General features: G+C 43.2%; 2 protein-coding genes across 2 annotated transcripts; both read left to right on the top strand.

The window, feature by feature from the left end:
- Nucleotides 1–3,556: 3,556 nt before the first annotated feature.
- On the top strand, nt 3,557–8,386 carry LOC139921164 (dnaJ homolog subfamily C member 5-like). Its single transcript, XM_071911331.1, has 4 exons — nt 3,557–3,663; nt 4,908–5,121; nt 6,360–6,537; nt 8,289–8,386. Exons 1-4 carry the CDS (start codon nt 3,557–3,559, stop codon nt 8,384–8,386), a joined length of 597 nt encoding a protein of 198 aa, XP_071767432.1.
- A 3,666-nt stretch (nt 8,387–12,052) lies between these two features.
- Nucleotides 12,053–22,449, top strand: trim55a (tripartite motif containing 55a). Its single transcript, XM_071911362.1, has 9 exons — nt 12,053–12,211; nt 12,958–13,127; nt 15,709–15,886; nt 16,489–16,584; nt 18,366–18,599; nt 19,562–19,584; nt 19,789–19,913; nt 20,510–20,868; nt 22,366–22,449. The coding sequence occupies exons 1-9, from the start codon at nt 12,053–12,055 to the stop codon at nt 22,447–22,449; spliced, it is 1,428 nt and encodes a 475-aa protein (XP_071767463.1).
- Nucleotides 22,450–22,534: the final 85 nt, after the last annotated feature.

The following is a 22,534-nucleotide window of genomic DNA, read 5'->3' on the forward strand; positions in this document are numbered from 1 at the left end:
AACGGTCCGGACAAACATCTAAATTAAACAAACACACACACACACACACACACACACACGCACACACACTACCACTGATGTGCCCTTGAGCATGGCTGAAAGTAACTTTACTGAGTCACTGAGTTATTGAGTTGCTTTTTTGTGTACTTGTACTTTTTTGAGTATTTAAAGTCAGTAATTTGACTTTTCCTTCAGTCCATTTTAAATCCATCCATCACAGAACAGATCGTGTCTCTCCATCAGCAACAGAAACTGGACCAACAGAAACTGGATCAACAGAAACTGGATCAACAGAAACTGACAAACTGTGGATCCATTCACAGTGAGAAGAGGAATCTGACTTTACTTTGTTTCTGCACTTTATTTTCTCGTTTCTAATGTTTCCAGTGAAAAGAATCTAGTTTGAACTCTGTCCTCTCTCCTGTTAGAATCACATGGAAAAGATCACAGCTAACAACGTTCTCTGTTCTAAAGAGGAACTCAGGAACTTTTACTCTGAGGACATTTTAAATCACACACTTTTTACTTTTACTGAAGCAGATCTTTACACCAGTACTTTTAATTCTACTTCAGTAAAATATCAGTAAATTTACAGTAGCCTACTTCTACTGGAGTAGGACAGTCACAAAGGTCACATGACTCACAAGGAGCTCATATGGAAATAAAATAGTAAAGACACCAACATTTCTGTATGGGGATCAATAAAATATTAGATTATTATTTATTCTACAGTAGTGTTGCCAGTTCTGAAGCAGACTCTCCCAGTCTGTGTTAAACAGAACAGAACTTCCTGACCCGCCGGTCCAGAGAGCATCCCGCACCGGGAGGACCACGGGTTGAACCCCCATCTTGTTTTTAGCAGCCAAATCCTTTAACCAGCAGCTGCCTGTCTGTCTGCCTGTCTGCCTGTCTGCCTGTCTGCCTGTCTGTCTCTCTGCCTGTCTGCCTGTCTGTCTGTCTGTCTGTCTGTCTGTCTGCCTGTCTGCCTGTCTGCCTGTCTCTCTGCCTGTCTGCCTGTCTGCCTGTCTGCCTGTCTGCCTGTCTGCCTGTCTGTCTGTCTGTCTGTCTGCCTCCCTGTCTGTCTGCCTGTCTGCCTGTCTCTCTGCCTGTCTGCCTGCCTCCCTGCCTGTCTGTCTGTCTGTCTGTCTGTCTGTCTGTCTGTCTCTCTGCCTGTCTGTCTGTCTGTCTGTCTGTCTGTCTGTCTGCCTGTCTGCCTGCCTCCCTGCCTGTCTGCCTCTCTGTCTGTCTGTCTGTCTGTCTGTCTCTCTGCCTGTCTGTCTGTCTGTCTGTCTGTCTGTCTGTCTGTCTCTCTGCCTGTCTGTCTGTCTGTCTGTCTGTCCTGCTGAAGTTCGTTTGACTGAACAGCATCTAAGAATCTAAAGAACTGAGCCAGTCACTGTTGTGTAGCTGGCGCCACCAGGTGGTGAAAATCTGCTATTACATTTATATTACACAGCCTGAAGATCTCTGCAACAGTACTACTACTACTACTGTTATTACTACTACTACTACTACTACTGGTACTACTACTACTACTGTTATTACTACTACTACTGTTACTACTACTACTACTGGTACTGCTACTACTAGGCTACAACTACTACTATTACTGCTACTGCTATTACTACTACTACTACTGTTATTACTACTACTACTACCGCTGCTGCTACTACTACTACTACTACTACTACTACTACTACTACTACTATACTACTACTGGTACTGCTACTACTAGGCTACTACTACAATTACAATTACAATTTCCCATTTGGCAGACACTTTTATCCAAAGCGACAAGATTTTAATACAACACAAGCAAGGATCTAGTCAGGAGAGAACAACAAGAGTAAGTGTCACTATTACTACTACTGCTATTACTACTGCTACTATAATAGTACTGCTACTACTGCTTCTATCTCTATTTATCTATCTATCTTGATTGACAGGTCCTGGCTCCTCCCTCCCTCCTCATCCCTGAGGCTGCTGGTCGTCATGGCGACCTCCCCTCCCTCTACAGTACGTCTATCCGAGCGTCTCGGCTGAAACCTGAGCAGGCGTGGCGACTCGGCTCATTGGCGGGCGGCGACACCCGAGCCGGGCGGCTGCTGAATGTTTCATGTGGGTCTGAGATCCAGCCGGCCGGATCAGCTCAACACCGTCCGACCAAAACCAGGAGCCGCAGGACGGAGAGCCGCTCTGACACACCAGGAGGCAGGAGGCAGGTATCTATCACTTTGTACTTTGGATCATCTTTGTCTTTGCAGAAATAACCTTGTGAACTCTATTGATTGGTGACTGTTAAAGGAAAAACTCCCTAAAACTCTGTAACTCTGATAAAAACAGCTGTTGGTGATGTACTTTTCATTCCTGCCTCCTCAGTAGTTTGTTGTGTTTTTCTTCTTGGTGGATAACCGGCCAATCGTAGACGAGGTGACGTCACCTCCAGATATTTCCAGCAGCTACAATGGAGTTTGATATGAGAAAATGTTTCAGGATGTAAAACATCAGCGGTAAACGTCAGGTTTTGGTGTCAGTCCCTCAGAATCAAAGAGCGAGGGCTTCTTTCTAGAGCCGCCATTTTGCACCAAGAGACGTTCAACAATCATACAGGGAGAAATCCATCGTAGAAGAGGAGAGAGACCAACTGAGTAAGAGGGGCGACTCACTTTTTCCTAACTGGAATAACTCGCTTTCTTGCTCTTACAATCGCTATTGCTATTACTTTCTCCACCTCCATGTAAAACCAACAGCTGAATACAACAAGTTGAGGTATGTCCTCTGTGGGTTATTGAAAAGCATTCTGGGAAATGTAGGAAATGGCTAACTGAAGTAAAAGTAGATGAGGCAGGTGGAGGAAAAGTAGGTACACCGAAAAAGTAAATGACAACACTTCATCACAAAATAACTCCTGGAGTGTTTTGAGCATCACAGACTGATGAGATCTGACAGTTTATATCTGAGGGAGTTTCTCTTTAAGAGCTCCCACTTCCTGCTGGAGAAGCAGCAGGGTTTGGGCAGAAGGAACTGGAAGCAGACGACAGAGGTCCGAAACATTTGTACTTTTAGTTCATCTTTGTTGTCTCCACAATGAAGGAGGGGCGATGGATTGGCCCCGGTCCGTCCGTCCGTCATGCACAATCTCTCGGACGCTGCTGATCAGATTTTCACAAAACGTAAAAGAATGATGCATCTCATTGCTCCATTCTGGTATTTTAAAAATTGCACTGATTGGTCTAAAGGGGGGCCGCTACAATGTTCGTTTACGTGTTGGATTTTGCTGAATCTTGGGGGAAATGATGCATCTCACCGCTGCATTCAGCTTTCAAAATGACACTGATTGGCTGGGAAGGAACTACAGTTACAGCTCAAAACAAGGTGACATGTTTGTTACTCATTGGTCCAGACGGGGACTTCATCAGTCGTGGGGACGACATGTTTCTAAACGCTAGTGAGTGAGTCCCAGAGCCTGGCGGTGGAGAGGTGTGGCAGAGTAAGAGTTGTCCAGGTTGATCTCCAGCTGCTGCTCCTCTGGCCCACAGCAGGTTGAGGTGGCAGGATGTCTGAAGCAAGGCAGCGAACTCTATCCACCTGCGGAGAGTCTCTGTATCAGGTTCTGGGCCTGGAGAAAGGCTGCAGCCATGACGACATCAAGAAGTCCTACAGGTGAGAAACCAGCCAGACCAGAACTGACAGACTGATATTCAGAACTATTACATTTAACAGGAGGATTCAGTCAGGTTTGACTTCTACTAATAATAATAATATTACTACTACTGCTACTACTGCTACCACTACTATTACAAAATATATCTTTTCTTTTATTATATCTTTATTCTCAGTATCCTTTAGAAAGTGGTTGCTAAACAGCTTGTGAATGTCTTGGACTTGGTTCAGTCTGGTTTCTGTCAGAAACTGCTGGATCTTAGCGCAGCGTTTGACACCGCTGACCACAGTACGCTTATTGGGTGGGTGTTGCTGGGACGGCCCCGGGTTGGTTCTCACCTTACCTCTCTGATAGAAGCTTTTCGGTCTCTGTTGGTAATGTTGTGTCATCACCCGTGGCTCTGTCATGTGGAGTGCCTCAGGGCTCAGTCCTGGGTCCTGTTCTGTTCACTCTATACATGCTTCCCCTTGGGCAGTTAATCAATCGTTTTAAGTATATTTCTTACTATTGTTATGCAGACGATACACAGCTGTACCTAGCTGTTTTCCAGGATTGTTTGGCTGCCATCAAGGACTGGATGGCAAACAATTTCCTCCAGCTTAACTCAAACTAAAGCTCTTGTCATTGGCCCAGACAGTATGGCTTCTGACGTTCAGCAATGTTTTGGCCCCTTGTCCTCTAATGTGAAATCTAGTTGTGAAAACCACATGCCTTAACAAGTCTTCTCTTGACCGACTTCATTTAATCCAAAATGCTGCTGCTTGATTTCTGAGCAGATCCAGTCAGATGGCTCATATTACACCCGTACTGGCCTTCCTCCACTGGTTACGTATTGAATTCTGGATTGGTTTCAAAATCCTGCTGATTACTGAACTTTTGTCCCCACACCTACCTGGTCGGTCTCTAAGGTCCTCGGACCAGGGGTTTCTGGTGAGTCCTCGGTCCAGACTCAAGACGAAGGGTGATGGTGCTTTCACTGTTGTCGCGCCTCGGATAACAGTCTTCCTCCTGACATTAGATCTGACAAAACTGTGGAGAACTTTAACCGGCATCTCAAAACCCATTTATACAGACAGGGCAACGTGTGCTGTTGACTGTAAAGATGATATACAAATAAAGATTTACTTACTTCTACTACTACTACTACTGCTACTACTACTACTACTACTAGTAGTACTACCATCACTGCAACTACTACTATTACTGCAGCTAATGATAATATACTAAATGTTTCCTGTGTCAGGAAGCTGGCGTTGCGTTTCCATCCAGATAAGAACCCAGATAATCCGGAGGCGGCGGAGAAGTTTAAGGAGCTGAACAGCGCTCACGCCGTTCTGTCCGACCTCAGCAAGAGGAACATCTACGACTCGTACGGCTCGCTGGGGCTTTACGTCGCCCAGCAGTTCGGAGAGGACAACGTCAACACGTACTTCATGCTGTCCACATGGTGGGCCAAGGTGGGCGGGCTGACAGAGTGTGTGTGCCTGTGTGTGTGTGTGTGTGTGTGTGTGTGTGTGTGTGTGTGTGTGTGTGTGTCTTCTGGAGGACCAGAATGTCCTCACAAGGATAGAAAGTTGAGAAAATCCTCCAAAGTGAGGACATTGTGAAGGAATAGTTTCGGGTTAAGAGGAGAGTCAGGATTAGGTTAGGGTTAGGGTTTATGTTACAGTAATATAAACGTGTGTGTGTGTGTGAGTGTGCATGTGTGTGTGTGTGTGTCCTCTGTGTCCGTACATCTCTTCACTGAGTGTGTATGGGAGTGTGTATTCAATCTGTGGTCTGGTATTCAGAAGGTTGCCGGTTCGAATCCCCACAACAGCTGGGAAAACCTTGGTGGTTAGAAAGTGAATGGAAACCGTTGACGTGCCTTTGAGCAAAGCACCGAACCTCCAGTGGCTCCAGTCACTCCTGATTCCTGTTTAAATCCCCGGATCCGCCATGTCTCAAATTTCAAATTCAAATCAGCTTCATCGGCAGGACGAAACCACTCATGTTCCCAAAGCATTTGTAAAAATATAACAACAACAACAACAACAAAAAAAAAACAATTATCACATTAAAGAAATCAAATCCAAATATTCTAACAGTGGATTCTGTACAACAGCAAGTCATATCTGCTCATGTTCATTTATAGACAATAAAATATTAATAACCAGATAAGTTTACAGTAGCAGAGTCCAACAGTCTGCTGAACTCACCCAGGACGAGTGCTAGCTTCCCTACTTGTGATTAGCTGCTAAAACCTCAGAATATTTATTTAAATTTAAGTTTATATGTTTCTCTTATCGCGTCATGTTTTGGGGTCGTAGCGTGTGGAGTAGGCCGCTGTTGAGGTGGGGGAGCGTTTCCTCCTCTATTGGGTTTAGTCGGCATTTTGACGAGCGAAAAGCAAAACAGATAAGTAAAAAGTAAAGTCAACTATACGTAAACACTAAATAATGGGTAAAAAAAGTGCCTAAAGAATGCAATATGATTAAATTCTCTGAGAACAGAAAGTGTGTTTCTGTCTCTGTCTCCATGAGGTTGCAGAGCCTCTGGTCTTTGGGTTTCCAGGTTTTTGAATGTCTTACTTTTTCAGTTTCCAGGTTCTGGTCCCCGAGTCTATATTTAGTAAGAACGTGCCTTTTTTCAGATGAGGTATTTGGCCGTTTTAATTTCCCTCTCCTCGGGTTCATGTCTCTCTGTGTCTCTGCAGGGTTTGTTTGCAGTCTGCGGCGTCCTGACAGGCTGCTACTGCTGCTGCTGTCTGTGCTGCTGTTGTAATTGCTGCTGCGGGAAGCTCAGGCCGACGCCCACCGGCGAGGGGGCGGAGCCAGACAGCTACGTTTCCCCCGACGACCTGGAGGAGGAGCTACGCAACGACGCCGACAACGGTGAGGCGACGCAAAATCATCCTGAGGTTTTTTAGTTTTACAGTGACGTTGGTGTGATGATGCGTTCTGCGATCAGTGTTGGGCTCGTTACTCCAAAAATAATATAAATAATATAATATAAATCAATATATTACTCGTTATACATTTCAAAAGTAATCTTATCATGTTGCCTCTTCCTCCCTGCAGCAGAACTCACTTCCTCCAGTCGTTCCTCCTCTTCTCTTCTCTAAAATCAGATCAGTCCATTTTCAGTCCGAGAGAAAAAAAAAAAAAAAAAAACTTTTCTACCATTTTATCTTTCAGCAGCTCAGAGTGAGATGAAGAACACTGATTATGAGTAATCATAATATCTGGATAATTCAGATACTATATTTCACTTAGTAAAAAGCTAACATTTTATTGTTTTGATTGGTAATCTGATATTTAGAGGGGTGAGAATAAAAAGCAACACTTTATTGTTTTGATTGGTGACTGTAGTATTATGACTAAAACTAAAATTATTGGTTACACTAGTCGTTACTGGTAAAAGTAATAATATTACTTGCGATACATGCATGCTCAGCTTTTTCTACCAAATCTGTTTTTCAGTTCACAAACATGTTCACAAAAACCATGTAGGGGGAAAAACATGCTAATACAGTTTGAATAAAATGCTAATTGCAGTATTAGATATTGCGATTTTGATTTGTAAAAAATGAATTGTGCAGGTTAGCGAGGCTGAATGCCCAGACAGAGAGACCGACTTGATCTCACACAAATACGTCAAATGAAGACGAACTCTGAAACGCCGATTTACGTGCTGTGGACACGTGGGAAAATAGCGTTACGTTCCAAAGGTTGGCTAACAGTTAAGTTTAGGCAAATAAAATGACTTTGGTTAAGGTTTGGGTTAAGGTTACGGTTAGGAAACTAAAAGGACTTGGTTAGGGTCAGGGAAATGGTTTGGTCATGGCTAAATAAGAAAAAGGTTTGTTAAAAATGAAAATGTAACTTACGGTTGAAAAGTATTTTGTAACTGCAGTCAACATGCAGCAGTTGATGTCTGATGAACCTCTGACTGCAAAGGTGTTCGCTCCTCCGCAGCCCCGCTGTAACTTCAGCAGGTTTTTGAATGTGGTTTTGGACTGATGCCAAAATGAATCTGTGTGTTTAACACAGGCTTGTAATATTAATTTTGTTATATGAGATAATTTTGACAAATCAACACTGCTTTCATGACTTTTAAAGCATAATTGTAATCCATATTAGTAAAAAGCTAACACTAGGCTAAACTGAGCTACAGCAGGTCGCGTCAGGAAGCTAACACGCTAAACTGCCTGAGTCCCGCCTAGCACAGCTATAAATTGGTAAAATCTACGATGGAATACATCACTAAATTGAAAAGAGCGAGAGTTCAACAGTTCAGAGGCTTGATGGCCGACTATTCTGCGTAATGACGTGTTGTTGTGCGACAAACCCATTGCAATTCAATTTCTGAGACAGCCATTTGTTAGCAACTTTATTAGGCCGAATAAAACCTTCAAAATTCACAAAAGTGATGTTGGAAAATGTTAAAACTTTCTTAAGCTTGTCTGAACCACAGATCTTATTTTCAGGCTTTTAACCAAAACCCCATTCAAATCCTAAACATGCCGACTCACTTCTGGGTTTTCGGGCTCCAAACCTGGACCTGGACCGGGACGCAGCCAGTGAGGAAGAGACGTTTTGTTCTTCATGTTGGTCAGTTTGTGTTTCCCGTCTCTCCGCCGCAGATGGAGACGCTCCGGTCGTTCACCAGCCGACCAACGCCAGCGAGAAAACGCAGCTGATCACCGACGGACACCGCAGATACGGAGACACGTACACATGAAGCGAGCGGCGGGAAACAGACGCTGCGACACTCTCCATCCCAACAAGTCATTTATTAACCTGCAGCTCGGTGAGGTGATTCCTCTGGTTCCCATCTAGTTTGAGACAGAAGATCTCGATAAAAAAGATTATGGTTCGACCTAGAGCTGGGCAAAATTCAATATTATGGTTTCAGGGAATCATATGGTGATGATATGGTGATTTTAGGAAATCATGACACACAATTCTGCTGTCTGAACTGATGATGACAAGCACAGTTTATTACAAAAACTTAATACGAAACATATTAAGGAATATTATTTGAAACCTAACATTACCATTCAGTTCAATGGGATGAACATTAATTTGTTATTATTTAACATGAGATTTTGCAGACATATTGTGATATATATTGATATTGAAAAAAAATCCTTATGAGTATGGTGATATTGATTTCAACCATATGGCCCAGACTTATGAGGTCGATATTATTTTATCAAACTGGATCTGGTCCGGTCTGATGACCTGATGCAGTTTGATTGATTACAGTTATTCTAGAATTGATCAAGAGACATTTTGATTGGATTCCACACATACATAAATATGACATCATCATCATTATTATTATTATTATTACTTTTTCACCCTGTCAAAAATAACATTTCAGATGAAAAACTGAGCACTTGGAATTTTTTAGGCATTAAAATAGTCAATATTGCCATAAGAAGATTGGCACAAAAGATCAGTTATTGGCAGCTTAGGCCCAACAGTGTTGGTATATTTATCGACCTTCAAAAACCCCAAAAAGTTGAACCCTAAAAATGATGGATGTCTCTATTCAGGAGAATTGAAATAAACTGCATTGCATTGGAAACAGTGAAGTTATCTCTCCTCACTGCCAGACTTTTATTATCGTTTCAGAAAATAAAAAGATTTCCAGATTAAATTCTGAATATATTAAATGCCTTGTTAAGATGGACATTTTTGCAGTGCGATAACTACAGCGAGTGTTCAGAATATCAGGACGACCTGCACTTTGCACTAAACCAGACTGGTCAGGTGAATCCAGGTGAAGCTGATTCCTTATTGATTTAAATTCAGTCAGACTGCTGAGGCATGTATAATGGGGAAAAGGGTGTAATTCAATAAGAGGAAGGCGTTCCTAATATTTTGCACACTTGGTCTATAATGATAATTACAGCAGTGGAAATCCAATTTGTTGTTATATGTGTTAATGTAAATAAGGTTTTGGCTTGATGTTTGGTTCCTCTTCATGTTTATTTCTCTGTGTGTCATTTTAACATCAATAAATCATTACGACATTAATTTAGAGACATTAGTATAGTTACGGTAAACAGGAAGCAGGAAGCAATGGGGCTGATGGGAAATGTAGTCTTAATGTGGAGAAACACTAGAACTAACAATACTACTGGAGTGAGATAGTGAGCCCATTCCCGCCACTATAAAATAAAAAACGACGGAATTGTGACTTTTTTTTTTCTTACAATTCTGACTTTATATCTCAGAATTCTGACTTTTTTTTTCCTTGCGAAAAAGAAAAAGTCTGAATTTTGAGAAGAAAAAGTCAGAATTGTAAGAAATAAAAAAAGTCACAATTGATGGGAATTGTGAGATATAAAGTCACAATTCAGTCGTTTTTTATTTTATTGAGTGGCGGGAATGGGCTTCCATAGTGAACACAGGTAAGAAAATGTCAGTGAAAGATTGATGGATAAAATGACACACAGACCAACTTTAAAATATTATTTTAAAAGATGTTCTTTCTCTCAGTTGATGTTTTTGTTCCTGCCTTTCATATCAAACTACTGGACAACTTTAAAGGTCGATACCACTCAAATTTAGAATTCCTATATTGCAGTGAATCTGCAGCAGGTCGGTTCAGGTTCAGGATCAAACCTGCGACCTGCTGGATACGGGACGGTCCTTCTGACCGCTCTTCCCCCTCTGACTTTACTGACTTTACTGCTGAAGCTTCACTTTCCTAAATTTTAAACATAATCAAACTCTGCACCATACCGTTCTGACTTCCCAACATGTCCTGGGACTTCGGGATTTGGTCCCGGTGGCTCAGCGGTCTGAGCTGTGTGAACACATCGTCCTGCGGGTTTGAATCCGGCCCAGGACCTTCGTCATCCCAATCTTTCCTGTCTCTCTCTACTTTGAGTTAGTGTCAGTCCGTTAGAAAACACACCATGTCAGCAGAAATTCTCTCTGCCTGCCTGGTAGCGACCCGGACGACAGGTGAAGTTCTGGTTCCAGCTCGTATCAACAGAACCTCCTGGACAGAATTTATCTTTCTGTACCGACGACATTTTAGGAAAAGACAGTGGAAAATCACACCTGGTTTAATTGTTTCTGATGTGGAGCATCAGAGCAGAATGTTGTGTTTTATTATATGAAGATGTATTTGGTATGACTGTAGCATGATTATCGTCTCTATACCAGATGTGGATTTCAGTCGGACTTCTGCTTTGCTTCCTGTAACATGTAAAACTGAACTGAGTCTCGTTGCCCTTTAACCTCTGTCCTCCGCTCTGTGGATCCGCTTTAAAATAAAATTATTTTTTGTTTAAATCAAACGTCTGATTTCATTGACTCTTTCATATTTTGAGTCAACATAAGGTTTGAAAACATCACGGGTTTTTGATATTTAAGTGAAGTCAATTTACACCGACTGGTGTAAATGTATTTTAAATGTATTTTGGTCTGTTTATTTATTTATTTTTATTTCAATTGCATGACAAATTTCCATCATATTGAGTTAAGTAATTCTAACTTAAATGTTTTTATTTATTTTATTTAAGCTTTATTTAATCAGGCAAGTCGGTTAAGAAAAAATTCTATTTACAATGAGAGTTTGGCAAAAGGGAAATTCCTCTTTAATGATAAATGACAACAAAAATTACAAAATGTTTATTTTCTTGTGTTTTTATATCAAAATCCCATTACTTCCTGGATAACAGTGTATCTTTAATGATGACATCATAAATAAAATCTCCAACCAATAAAACATCACAGATTTTCAAACTGTCCCGCCCCTCCGCCGCTCCCATCCAATCAAACTGCCTTTCTCTCCCTAACTGATCTCCCATTGGTTCACACTTTTGATTGATCCCTCCCTGTGTTAAGCCACGCCTCCATATCCTGTTTCAACAGGAAATACATAATACAAATACAAACTCACACACCCTATCTTTCACACACACACAACACCCCACCCCCACCTACTAACCCCCCCCCACACACACACACACACATTGAAATACTACTCCCCATACACACACACTCACAAACACTAACCCTAGTACACACACACACATTCTCTCTCCTTGTCTCTCTCTCTCTATCTCTCTCACACACACTTACACTCCTCCCCTTCAAACACACACTCACACTCCTCCCCTTCAAACACACACACACACACACACACACACTGCCTGGTCCTGCCTCCTCATGACATTTGACATATAAGGGCATGTCAGCAGCGTGTGACGCCCGTCTTTCTAAAAACAGACGGACTCTTCTGTGCTGTCAGATTGTCTGAGCCGCTCCACACACACACACACACACACACTCACCTCTCTGCTTCTGCTTCACACCGAGACTCGGGCCTCGCCTCGCCCCGCTCCGCTCCGACCCGGCCGCCCCCCCCACCCCCCTGCGGGCCATGAGCCTGTCCCTGGGGCGCTCGAAGCCGGACAGCACCATGGAGAGCCTGGAGAAGCAGCTGATCTGCCCCATCTGCCTGGAGACGTTCACCAAGCCGGTGGTCATCCTGCCCTGCCAGCACAACCTCTGCCGCAAGTGTGCCAACGACATTTTCCAGGTCAGATGTCAGCTTCTCTTTTTTAAACATTACTACTTGGGGGCGCTTTTGCCTTTATTAGACAAGATAAAGCAGAAAGAGACAGGACAGACTGGGAGAAAGAGGGAGAGGACATGAGACAGAGGTCCTGGGTCAGATTCAAACCCACGACATGTGTTTACATGGTGTGAGCCTCCAGGACGTCCCGCATGTCAAGAGCTCAGAGAATCGGCCTCGTTTTCAGCCGGACCACTGTGACTTTGAGAGTTGATAAGATAAGATAAGATAAGATAAGATAAGATAAGATAAGACAAGATAAGACAAGATAAGATAGCACTTTATTGATCCTCTTGGGTAAATTCAGGTGCCACAGCAGCAGTTGGCGGAACAGTACCGAGGAAATCAAGTCCAGATCCAAGGAGGTTTGAAAGGTTTTCAAGTCCTTCAGCTGAGGCTCAAATATGAAAATCACCAAGACTGGAGTTAAGAGGTTTTCACAGGACAGCAGCAATATGTACAGTTTGTTATTCCCTCTTCTCTGGGAAAGTTTCCTTGTTGCTTATGAATGGATGCAGCTTAGAACTGAACAACTTAACAATTAATCCAAAAAAAAATCTCGATATGAACTTCTGTAATTTCCAAATCTCAGAGTCTGCAGTTAAAGTTAACTTTGCATCATCATTTTGTCAGTGTTAGGGTTTTTACTTCTCAACCCCCCCCCCCCCCCCCCCCCCCCCCCCCCCCCCCCCCCCCCCCCCCCCCCCCAGGCCTCGAACCCCTACCTGTCGACCCGCGGCTCCACGGTGACGTCCGGCGGGCGTTTCCGCTGCCCGTCCTGCCGCCATGAGGTGGTGCTGGACCGCCACGGCGTGTACGGCCTGCAGAGGAACCTGCTGGTGGAGAACATCATCGACATGTACAAGCAGGGATCCTCCAGGTGACACACACACACACACACACACACACACACACACACACTCTCACAAAGCAACACCTCACACATTCCACCTGCTGGCAACACAGCGGGGTCAAAGGGCAACGCTGCTGAGTTTAGGGAAACACGTGTGAAGAATCCTTTTCTGAAATGTTATTTATTAATTTTGGAGGAAAATCATAATCAGTTTGGTGTCAACGAGACAGGAGAACAACAGACTTGACTTTAACGTGACTGAAGACATTCAGAGATAATACAGATGAACTTGACTTGACTCTAAAACTACAAAAGGTTAAATTTTCGGAGAGAAATGTGTGCGCTTGCTTCAGTTTGAAAAGGTAAAAAGTTGAATTCATTAGAAAGACTTTAAATGTCTTTAAAATTAGATTTTTCTGGAACTAAAGCCATTTATTTGTCAGATAAAAGTCCTGTAGTTATCAATATATTGAAGAACAGGTCATAATGTTTTAAAATGTAGTAGTAGTATCAGTAGTAATGAAAGTAGTAATAGTAATATCAGTAGTACTAGTATAGTAGTAGTAGTAGTAGAAGTACTAAGAGTAGCAGCAGTAGCAGTAGCAGTAGTATTTGGATGTAAAAGTGCTAGTAACTTAGTAGTAGTAGTAGTAGCATTAGTAGTTGTAGTTGTAGTAATCCTTTCAGGATTTTAGCAGCCAACTAGATTTTAGAATAGAAAGGACTCCAGATGGTTGTTTAGCTGGTGACTGTATTTCACAGTATTTGACTAATTCCCTTCACATCACATCACATGAACAGTTTTTCTCTCGTTGCTTTCTGACTCAACTTCAATTTCTAGATGAAGTGGTTTTCTTTTTTACATTTTCACCTGCCATCTGTCAATATTTGTTTCACGTGTGAAAACTTCATTTCACATGCAAAGAAACAATTCACAGGTGAAAATGTCAATGGGACATTTCACATGTTCACGTGGGTTTTCACATGTGACTTGATGTGAGATCAGCTAACAGATCAACCAACCAGAGCTCATCATAGTCAGGACTCCAGGTGTTGGTTGGCTTCCTGCAGAGCAGACTAACTCTCCCTGTCTCAGCAGCCAGCTGGCTGTTTAAAACAGATCAGGACTAAATGAAGTCTGGTTTGCTCTTCCTTGATGTCAACACTTGTTTTTCTGTTTGTGGGGTTGCAACACTCTCCAGACCGGCCTGCCGGTTCACAGGTTTCCTGCAGCGCGGTCCGGCCGGCTTGGGACTATTTTTACATGTAGGCCAGTGAGGCAGAACTATTTTTATTGTTGGGACGAGGCACAGCGCGTGTCAGAAATACAAGCTGATAAACAGGACGTTTGGGGGAAGCGGTGTGCTTGTTTCACAGGAGACACATCAGCTGTCTGTTCTGTCCAGGGTCCGAAATCCCTCCAACAATCACCAAATACCACTAATATTAGTCTGGATAAATCAATCAATTAATCAGTCTACCCTTGGTATAGATATTAGTATCAATAGAGATCCACTGTGTGCTCATCCTACTGTAATAGACAGATAAGATCCTGTGGATTGGTAAATGTAAACATTTGAAATGAAGAACAAGCAAATGATGAATTGAGTTATAATGGAAAAATGGACATCATTGATGATAGTCATTAAGATTGGCAGGAGTGAAATTACTTAGAATTGGTTAGAACTGTCAAATTTATTTATTGAGAGTTTAGTTGTGTCACCAACCTGCTCTCACCCAGCTCTCCATGATGGAGGAACATGTAGAACTGTGTGTTAGTTAATAAAGTGTAAATCTGTAGAACTGTGTGTTAGTTAATAAAGTGTAAATCTGTATGAAGCAGCTAGAAGCAGAGAGCAGCTGAGTCAGCTTGTTGTGGTGTGGCTGTAGATCCATTCAGTAACGTTCTCAGTAAAAGTGAATAGTGTGATAAGGTGGATTTGGTTACTGTGACACAGTAAACTGTCTTGTCTTTAGCCCTAGTCTCTACTCCAAAACACTCTGAGTTGTAGCTTGAGAAGAGTCAGCTCAGTTAACCTGAACAAACTGTTAGCTAGCTAACTAGCCGGCAAACACACTGATGTTAATGTGAACACGCTAACGCTAGCTGCTACTAGATACGTTAGCTAGTGTGCTAATCAGATGTGACAGAAATTAACCGTCTGTTCAATTCTGTTGAGACAGACAGAGACACAATCAGCTGTTCACAGAGCTGCGGACCTCCAATATGGCCGCCGGAGGGGGTTAGGTTACATGAGACAGAAAACAGAGAGCATTTTGTGGAGCTACTTTGAGGATTGGATCCAGGCCAGCAGGATCAGTGCAGGAGGTTTTAAAAGGGAACGGCATCCATTTTAAGAATTCACATGTTATTTCTGAGTCCAGGACAGTTGAGTCTGTTTCTAGCTATAAATCAGAGAGAAAACCCTTGATGTGGCTGGGATGTAAGATCAGTGACTGCTCCATTGACAATGAATGGGACAGCAGTGACTGGGACACAGGAAGCACATGTGTGAAGTCTTAAAATGGGTGCCATGCCCCTTTAACCAGTCTAACAAACCCTCCTCCCCCTCCTCTTCCTCGCTCACCTTCATCCCCGTTCCTCCAGCAGTAAACCGGCTCCGGAGCCGAAGTGCGAGCAGCCGATGTGCGAGGAGCACGAAGGGGAGAAGATCAACATCTACTGTGTGAGCTGCGCTGTTCCCACCTGCTCCCTCTGCAAGGTGTTCGGAGCCCACAGGGACTGCGAGGTCGCTCCGCTCGACAGCGTCTTCCAGACTCAGAAGGTGGGAGCTGAGGCCGACGTCGATTTGATGCATTTCCTGTAGAAACAGGATGTTGGGGCGGGACAGAACACAGAGGGATCCTTCAAAAGCGTAAACCAATGGAATATGAGTCAGGGAGAGAAAGGCAATTTTATTGGATGGGAAAGGTGAGGAGGGGCGGGACTGCTCAAAAATCTGATGGTTTTATTGGTTAGAAATGTATATTTACGCCTCAAAGTGTGTGTGAAAGTGTGTGATGTTAGCTGTGATCTTTTCCATGTGATTCTAAAAGGAGAGAGGTCAGAGTTCAAACTAGATTCTTTTAACTGGAAACATTAGAAATGAGAAAATAAAGTGCAGAAACAAAGTAAAGTCAGATTCCTCTTCTCACTGTGAATGGATCCACAGTTTGTCAGTTTCTGTTGATCCAGTTTCTGTTGCTGATGGAGAGACACGATCTGTTCTGTGATGGATGGATTTAAAATGGACTGAAGGAAAAGTCAAATTACTGACTTTAGTACACAAAAAAGCAACTCAAATACAGTCATTAGAGTAAATGTAAAGTTTTATGAATCAAAATCATATAAAAGTGTGTGTGTGTGTGTGTGTGTGTGTGTGTGCAGGCGGAGCTGACAGACTGCATAGCGATGCTGGTGGGGAATAACGAGCGGATCCAGGCGATCATCACCCAGCTGGAGGAAACCTGCAGAGCCGTGGATGTGAGTGCAGAACCAACATGGCTGCTTACTGATACACAACTAATACACATAACGTTTTCATATTTAAATCTGCAATAAGCGATATCAGCCCTTCTAACCAACCCTGAAGCTGATGTGTGCTGTGTGGAGATTTCACAGAGACATAATGATATAAACCAACATCCAGCTGTGTTGCTGTTTTCTCCTCTTTTCTAAAGCTTGTTGTCAGACTCCGCTCCTGAACGAAGCTCCTCCCCCTCCCTCCAGCAGCTTTTCATTTTTTTAAAACTAGCTCGTCTCCTCCCTCGCTGTTTAAAAGCGGCGCTCTCCCCCTCCCATCCCTGAAAAAACTACTCGTAATGGAGGAATCGATGAAGCGAGCGAGTAAACTTGTTAAACCAGTAAACTTGCTACCTGCCTCTTCACTTGTCATTGTGGGACATGTGACCTTCAGCAGGAGAGAGATCAGTCAAAGTGAGACTGGTAATCGGTGAGACTTCTCTGTAGGTACGGTTAGCTTAGCTGTTAGCCTTTATGCACAGTGCTTTGCTAGGTTTGTCCTTAGGGGGCTCCGTAGTGCAGCGGCTTTGCTGTGCTTTATTTACAAATGTGTTGTGGTTTCTGTCTAACCTGGTAAGACCATCCTGATCACGTGACCTCACATTCTGTTTCGCTCCACGGATCAGTCTGGACTTCCAGCCGCCCACATCGATTTCTTGAAATTACAATGTAACCGGGCCAATCAGGGACTGCGTCGTAGTTGATGACGTAACCGGGCCAATCAGGGACTGTGTCGTAGTTGATGACGTGAAATACAGGCCGCCGCTGGCAAAACAGTAATGGTGTCTCCCGAAGCAACGAGCGGTAACGTTAACGTTAGCAGAGTAAACACAGACATAAGTGCAGTTATTGCAGAAATAGACTCAATAACAACAATTAAACAAGAACAAGAGTACGCACTAGCGGAGTTTCTCAGCGGAAAAGACGTTTTCGGCGTTCTTCCGACTGGATTTGAATTTGGATTCGCTGATTGGCTGAAGGAGTTTGTCTGTCAAGGCGAGTACTCCCGCCCACTGAAATCGATGTGGGCGGCTGGAAGTCCAGACTGATCCGTGGAGCGAAACAGAATGTGAGGTCACGTGATCAGGATGGTCTTACCAGGCTAGTTTCTGTCACCCTCTAGTGGTCAGAAAATTTTGCTTATTGCAGCTTTAAATAAGTAAATAAGTTTCGCTCCTCTCTGATTGATATAACACAACAGTGATAAAGTTCCAAATGTCCCGCCATAACCACCATGATATATTAAACATAACCTGTTATGCTAATGAGGTCATTCATTAAGATAATTTATGCATTGATTAGCATTGAAATATTTCTATGGCAACATACTCGTCTTCACATAACACATGGGTGGTTTTAATATGAACTCTGTATCTTAAAACATAAAGGAGTTATGCAGCAAATTGCTTCAAAATCTAATCTAATCTAATCTAATCTAATCTAATCTACTTTTTGAAATATCTTGCTAACAAGCAGACAAGTCTCCAGTATTTCAAAGATATTAACTACTAACTACTATGACAAAAAAAAACTAAAGTAAATTCATTCATTTATTTGCTATTTCAAGCCCTTTAGTTGCAAAGTAGTGTAATTTTAGAGCGTGCAATCATCTGCATTTGCATCATCATCAATCATCTGCAGGTATTTTTTTCAAAAATGAATATATAGTATTTTGGAAGTGCTTCATATGCTGCTTGAGTTTTGAGTCAGTTTCAGCCTCTGATACTCCGCCGCTCCCGCAGGAGAACGGACGCAGGCAGAAGTCGAAGGTGTGCGAGACGTTCGACCATCTTTACGCCATCTTGGAGGACAGGAAGGGCGATCTGACGCTGAGGATCAACGCCGAGCAGGAGGAGAAGCTGGACTACGTCCGCAGCCTGAGGAGGAAGTACAGCGAGCACCTGGAGAGCACGGCCAAGCTGCTGGAGAGCGGCATCCAGACCATGGACGAGTCCGAGATGGCCGTGTTCCTGCAGGTGAGCGGAGGGAGAGAGAGGAGGATGGATGGATGGATGGATGGATGGAGAGATGGAGAGATATACAGACAGGCAGACAGGGCTCTAGACTGCTGGAGGCCCTGGGCAAAAGTTTCTGTGGAGGCCCCCTGTGAGACAAATCCTACCCAGCATCAAGCAATAAAGACCGAGTAAGACACATTTATTTTTTTGAATGTAGGAAAAAATGAATTAGTTAAGTTTAGTTTATTTGTGCAAGAAAGTAAAATATAAAATGTCAATAGATAGAATTAAACAAGATTGTCCAGTATGCACAGGTTGAAAATCCCCATAGGGCTTGTGAGGTGACACCTGGAGTAAATACAACTGAGTCACTGAGAAGGAAGTTCACTTACAAAAAATTCACTTACAAATGAAAATGAAAACATTAGTAAAAATAGGAAAAAGAGTATAAAAGTGATAATAGGTTAAACAAAGCAAAAATAACCGTCATAAAAAAAAAGAAAAATGAACAACCATGACAGAATGAAAACCTAAAATTAAAGGATGCGTGAGGCCTTTTGCCTATTCAGCCTACAGTGAAGATACATAAGCTAAAGTTATAATATAAACAATATGAAGAAGAAATGAGACGTGGATTAATGCTCATAAAGACATATTGATATATTTGCAGGGAAGATTAAAACAAGTAGAGATGTCAGGTGATGCAGGCGCTGCTTGGGCCAATCAGTAACAAGTACGAAAAGAACGCTGACGCTCGTTTGCAGCTGATTTGACGGCCTTGTTTTTGTTTTACAAGCGAAAGGACGGCAGGCCAAACATGAATTTCACCCTCTGGGATCAGTCACTAACAATATTTCTAAATATATTATTTAAATTCATGTAAACTCTTTGGGAACTTGGAAAGGAATTGTATAATATTCAACTTATTATAATCATAATGTCAACAGTGATCTAACTGTACTGTGCCTTCCCTCCCACAGACTGCCAAACCACTTCTACAAAAGTGAGTATTTGTCTTGATTCACAAACTTTTACCATGTTTAAACTTTTTCATAATTAATAACTATGAAATATTCACTGTGTAGCGTTACAAAGAGCTGCTGATGACTCTTTTGGCGTGTTCAGTGTTCAGAGCAAGGCGGTGACTGTCAGGGTTTGGGTTCGGTTCTTGTTGCTGGACGGTTCTGAGCTGCTTCCTCTGCTTCAGGATCCTTCAGGGAACCAACACGACTCACCTGGACAAGGTGGAGCGCGGCTACGAGAAGATGGAGCACTTCACCGCCAACTTCCAGAGGCAGAGGAGAGCGCTGCTGAAGGTCGACTTCATCAGACGTAAGACTGAGTTCAAGAAATACAGTTTAAAATAAACAACAAACAAATATAGAGTTTTAGCAGATCATCATCAGACACCAAAATTCATCAAAATTCATGAAGCCTAGATCGTTTGCTCCAGTGCTCCATGCTAACACTTTAGCACACACTGTGTTGAGTGATAGTAGCTCCATGCTAACACTTTAGCACACTGTGTTGAGTGATAGTAGCTCCATGCTAACACTTTAGCACACTGTGTTGAGTGATAGTAGCTCCATGCTAACACTTTAGCACACTGTGTTGAGTGATAGTAGCTCCATGCTAACACTTTAGCACACACTGTGTTGAGTGATAGTAGCTCCATGCTAACACTTTAGCACACACTGTGTTGAGTGATAGTAGCTCCATGCTAACACTTTAGCACACACTATGTTTAGTGATAGTATCCAAAGTAAGAAGACTAACCTTTTAGTTGTTAGTGTTATTTATGGCCTGTAGATTCATAAAGTTTAAAAATGAAAGATCATAAACTCAGTATATCTGATGTAGGTTTAGCCTAAGTCTCACAGTCTCTCATTCACTTCTTATATTAATTGAAATACCAAATTGTTTCTCAGTTGATGAAGACGATGATGATGAGGAAGATGAAGTGGTGGAAGGGAGGGGAACGACGGGTGGAAGCCGTGTGGAGCCGCCCCGCGCTGCAGGGGGCGCTGCTGTGCCCCCGCCCAAACAGCCACAGCTGCAGCTGCCACCCCAGGGTGCTGCCGCGCAGCACCCGGCGCAGCACCCGGCGCAGCACCCGGCGCCTCCGCCGCCCCAGAGAACCACAGAGGCTCCGCCCAACCCGGCCGTCCAGACGCCGAGCCCCAAACCCCCCCCAGCGAGCCAGACGCCCCAGCCGCTGCCGCTCCCCGCCGCCGGCCCCGCCCCCGCCACAGGCCCCGCCCCCGCCACAGGCCCCGCCCCCGCTCCGGTGAGACGGCTCCATCAAACCACTGTTCAATAATCTATCTGTGGGATCGATAGGGTTGTTGATCAATACCAGAGATTCAACAATTACTCTGTGAAAATGTGAAACATTCAAACAGTTACCTCTCGCTGCCACTCGGGGCCGCCAGAGTGCGAAGGAGACAGTGAAGCTTTAAGGTTGAAATCTGAGCTGGAGAGAGCAGAAGCCAAATGTTTTATTTACAAGCAGCCAATAGTAAGGAGGTGAAAGGTCAGAGGTCACAGCAGCCAGACAGATCCTGATCCTGGTGACAGAGGAGGGAAGATGTGTCGTGTCTTCAGGAGTTTCTGCCCCACAGCTCAGTTTGTCTCCTCACAGCTCTGGAGTGTCATTTAAAGGAATAGTTCACCTTAAAATATAAATTCTGTCATTATCACCTCCGCCTCGTGTTGAACACAGCTGAAGTGTGTTAGTCCGCATGACACACAGGGAGGCTGCAGCACAACTTGTCCAAAACAACTGTCAGTATTTCAGTTTGCGTGTGTCGGGGAGATTCACGTGAACGCTCCAGGTCTGGGAGCGTGCACGTCTCACCGCTTTTTCAAAAACAATGTCTGTAGTGAAGATTTGCGTTAAATATCTGTGTTTTCCACTCACTGTGCGATCATTTGGCTTCAGAAGACTTGGATTCAGCTGCAGATATGGAGGAACTTTATGGATATTTTTTGCTTTGTTTTGGAGAACGTTGTGCTGCAGCCTCTCTGTGTGTTTTATGAACAAACTTCACCTGTGGTTCAACATGAGGGGGAGGAGGGAATGACAGAATTTTCATTTATGGGTGAACTATTCCTTTAATCAGCTGGTCGACCATATTCATATTTATTCTGCCTGAAGCTGCAGTGTGGCAGTAATACCTGCTGCTTCAGATCTGAGAGCAGATCAGGTCTTTGCTGTGTGGCAGAGACGCACTGCAAATATCTCTCTCTGTTTTTTGGGGGGTTTTAACAATATTTTTTTTGATTTTCCATTTGCAATTTTATACAGCAGGATTTCCAAATGCAGATCTAAGCACTGTAAAACTCTAAAACTGAGCAATGATGTTTGGTGAGATGAATTTGTGTGTGTGTGTGTGTGTGTGTGTGTGTGTGTGTGTGTGTGTGTGTGTGTGTCTTCATGAACATGGTATCATCAGTTAAATCATTAAAAGTCACTAAAACGTTTTATTTTCATATTAGAGAAATGCTCCAATTCTATTCAGTGGCATTTTACTGTCCAGTCTTCACTGATATAATATAATATAATATAATATAATATAATATAGTATAATATAATCAATTCATTTCTGCGGCTCACTCACTTTACATGTTAAACCAGTAAGACTGTTTCACTGATTCAACTAGAATCCAAATGCAAAATCAATCCAAAGCGCATGCGTCGCAAACTTTGAGCCAAAACTGCGGATGTAAAACAAAGCGTGTGTGTGTTGTTACTTTATTTTTCTTCTTCTGCTGTTTCCTGCAGTCTCCCTCCGAGCAGCACGGCGACGCGGAGGACAAAGACGGACCGCGGCACGTCTTCTCCTTCTCCTGGCTCAACCAGAAGTAAAAGCAAACCGGTTCAGGACTTCAGTTTGATCCGGTTCAGGATCTGAACCTCTGACAGCGAGCTGCTCTGTGAACTGACTGGGACT

Source organism: Centroberyx gerrardi, chromosome 13 (assembly GCF_048128805.1).
Source record: "Centroberyx gerrardi isolate f3 chromosome 13, fCenGer3.hap1.cur.20231027, whole genome shotgun sequence".
Classification (NCBI taxonomy): Eukaryota; Metazoa; Chordata; class Actinopteri; order Beryciformes; family Berycidae; genus Centroberyx; species Centroberyx gerrardi.